The sequence below is a fragment of the Triticum dicoccoides genome, chromosome 7B (genome assembly GCF_002162155.2).
Source record: "Triticum dicoccoides isolate Atlit2015 ecotype Zavitan chromosome 7B, WEW_v2.0, whole genome shotgun sequence".
Lineage (NCBI taxonomy): Eukaryota > Viridiplantae > Streptophyta > Magnoliopsida > Poales > Poaceae > Triticum > Triticum dicoccoides.
In genome coordinates, this window is record NC_041393.1 from 355,127,852 (window position 1) to 355,131,090 (window position 3,239).

Consider the following 3,239-nt stretch of genomic DNA (forward strand, 5'->3'; position numbering starts at 1 on the left):
GCCAAACTAGCTTGTACTCCTATGACCACCTTTTTCTATTCCAAAGTCAAGATTACTGCTAACACATACACCACACATGAGGGGTAAAAGAGTCTTTTCAAGTGTCAATTAGGCTCAAAATGGACGAAAGTGTCATAAAGAACATAGAATTTAGACTCGTTGTTAGATAGGGAAGAATAATTTTTTCAGTGTCAAATAAGGAAACAAAATTTATGATAGTGTTAAATAAGCAATTGTTTCCATTTACAACCCATGGTATCTTTCGGCAAGTTTGTGGCCCATGATGCATTTTGGCCCATTCACATTATGTGGCGCTTTCAGACCGTTTGCACCACTTAGCTCGACGCTGGTTAAGTCTTCCCCTGATTTTCCTCAATAAACGGAGCTGGTTAAGTCTTCCCCTGATTTTCCTCAATAAACGGAGCTGGTTAAGTCTTCCCCTGATTTTCCTCAATAAACGGAGCTGGTTAAGTTTTCCCCTGATTTCCTCAATAAACCAAGCGGCCCTTTTTATTACTTCTTTCTTAGCACATGCCTTGTGCAGTGCATTCCTCCTATATGCCTTTATGCGGTGCATTCCTTCTTTAGTACGCCGTTCTAATCAATGGATTTGGATAGCTCTCCTACCAACATACCCAAAAAAAAACTAGCATCCCACACACCTACAGTGCCAGTTTTTTTGAATGAGTAGTGCCAATTTTTTGATGCGGTCAATGTGGAGCTGCGGGCAGCTCTTCCAAGGGTGCTCCTCGCCCTGCTCCAAAATGCGGCCACCACTAATCAAGACAGAAGCTCTCCATTGTTGGCACAAACAAAAAGTCATTGCATACGCAATATCCACATCAAGTAAGAAAATACAGAGCTTCCGGATCTAAACTCGTCCCTACATTGCATTTAGTTCTGCAATATAGAGATACAATGCAGTCTTGAAAACTATGTGAACCCTTCTGGGTAGATCTTTCTTTACAAATGTAGCATGTTCAAAGTTCTGAGTGGTGAACATCCCTCTCTTATTATACATTTCACCAAGCACCTCCGAAGAAAGATGAGCTCACTCCAAATGGTGAGCCACATAGGTTTCTGGTGCAGTAAAGAACAATTTCCATCAACTTACACCGCAGAAATCCTCAATAAAGCCCCAAGAATTTCCACCAAAATGTACCAACTACTCCCCAAATCAAAGCATTAATCGCTGCTGCTGTAAACCCCAGCTTGAATACATCAGGAAGGTCAACATACCCAGCTGCAGTGCAAAATAACAAGAATTTGGTTAAAGCCCTGATATGAGAAATCTAACAGTTAAATACATTAAAAAAAGGACTTCTTTAAATGTCAGTTTGTGTATATGGACTCGTGGTTTCCGAACGAGGCATTGGAATGGTGTTGTTCTATGCAACAATCTTGAAGGTGGTTTATACACACTCCCCATACTTCAATGGAACGTTGCTTCTTTTTTTTTTTAAGAAACAGTACAAACAACCCGAAATAACAGAAAATGGTTTTGTTTAGATGTGTTTTTACATTAAAACACCAAACTGGACATGTAAATTGACGGGCATGTAACACACAAGTGCTTGTGAACATGCATAAATTTGAATCTCAAGTAAAATTACCTCCATAGTAAACTGCAGACTGCCCACTGCTATAATGTGTTAGTGCTCCAAAGAGATTTGAATTGTACGTCAGAGCAAGTGCTGAGAGTATAGCAGGAACACCAGCTGCTAGGTGCATGGCAAGAAACGCCGAGTATAGAGCTCCAACATGTGCAGTTTGGCTTGCAAATAGATAGTGAATAAAGAAATAGGAGGCCTGAAGAACACCAAATGCTGCAGGCCAACTCAATGAGAAAGACTGAAGAACCTTTGCAACACAATTTGACATCCATGACACAATCCCGAGGTCAGTGAGCTGCCCTGCCATTCCCACTAGAATAGCAAACCAAGCTAAAGTGTCCCACGCAGACTTTTCATTCAAGCAATCATCCCAGTTCATCACTCCAAGTAGAAGAAGAATTGAAAGCCCAATCATTGCAGCAACAACACTCGACACACCAATAGCATCCCTGCAAAACAAAGTGTCAGTTCAACATGAAGCTATATTTTGAATAATAAACAAATAATTACACATTTCTGTCTATTTGTAAAAACAGGCATGGTGTTGCACTTTTAAGAACTTCTGTTGCTGTTTTAGTTTCCTACTTCTAATCTTGTTGTCATCATGCTGCCTCTTACGAAAACATTTACAAAAATTCCATGCCATACAGAATGTGACCGCAAGTCGAGATTTTGGAAGCAAATGATCACATAATCCGTGCGCAGGAAGAACATAACAGTATTTCCGAACAATGAAGGCATAAGTAAAACTTACAGGATTTCAGTTTTATTTACTACTACGATCAGGCAGCCAAGGTGGCAAAGAAGGCCGCAAAGCGAGCTGTGAGTGAAGCAAGGGGTCCGGACATATGAGGAGCTCTACCAGCACCAAGACACAAAGGAAGGCGTAAGAAACATCTATAAGGGCCAGTTCTTTTGCTGGCTTCTAGAATAAGCTGCCAACCAAATTTATTCTTTTAGAAGCCTACCAATTAAGACTTGACTAGTAGGCTTCTAAGAAGAAAATTTTGGTTGGGCTTCCAGAATAAGCTGGGTAGGGGGCAGCTTATTCTAGAAGCCCAAAAAAGCCACCAAAGAACTGGCCATAAGATGGCCAAGATCCGAGAGAGGAAGGCGAAGGATCTTGACCAAGTCAAACGCATTAAGGACAGAGCAGATCAGCTCCTGGTGAAGAACTGGCCATAAGATGGCGGGAGTACTTCGACAACTCCGCCTATGTTGTCTCAACATAGCTGGTCCCAAGCGCGGGTAAAGGAGGAGGGTTGTGATAGGCTTGGCGAGCCAACGTGAAAAGTCAGCCACTCTTATTGGAGATGAAACTCAAAAGATTTTCGTTGGGGCGTAACCCTCTCAGCGACGCGCCACATCGGAACCTGGGTGTGGTGTCAAATGGGCAAGGGCCGGGCCCTGCTCAGAGCATTCCATCCGGCGTAAGCATCTGGATAATCTGGAATGCGACATGGCATACCCGAAAGCCCTAAGAAATGCATGGGAAAGAAGGTCAGATTAACCCCGAATGGATTTGGCCTAAAGTTTCAGGATATGTCCGACCAAAGATTTTACCCACCCAATAGTAAAATCCAGCAGATAAAGCAAAAACGGCTCCCATAGAAAGTACAGTCACGC

General features: G+C 42.4%; 1 protein-coding gene across 1 annotated transcript in view; it reads right to left on the bottom strand.

Moving 5' to 3' along the window:
• Window positions 1–783: 783 nt before the first annotated feature.
• LOC119337607 (dicarboxylate transporter 2.1, chloroplastic-like) overlaps window positions 784–3,239 on the bottom strand; it is a 22,455-nt gene continuing 19,999 nt past the window's right edge. Inside the window, exons 3-4 of the mRNA XM_037609773.1 lie at window positions 1,614–2,062; window positions 784–1,243 (exon numbers count right to left, since the gene is read on the bottom strand). Coding sequence (XP_037465670.1) covers window positions 1,128–1,243; window positions 1,614–2,062 — 565 coding nt within the window. The 3' untranslated portion in view covers window positions 784–1,127. The remainder of the gene's footprint in view (window positions 1,244–1,613; window positions 2,063–3,239) is intronic.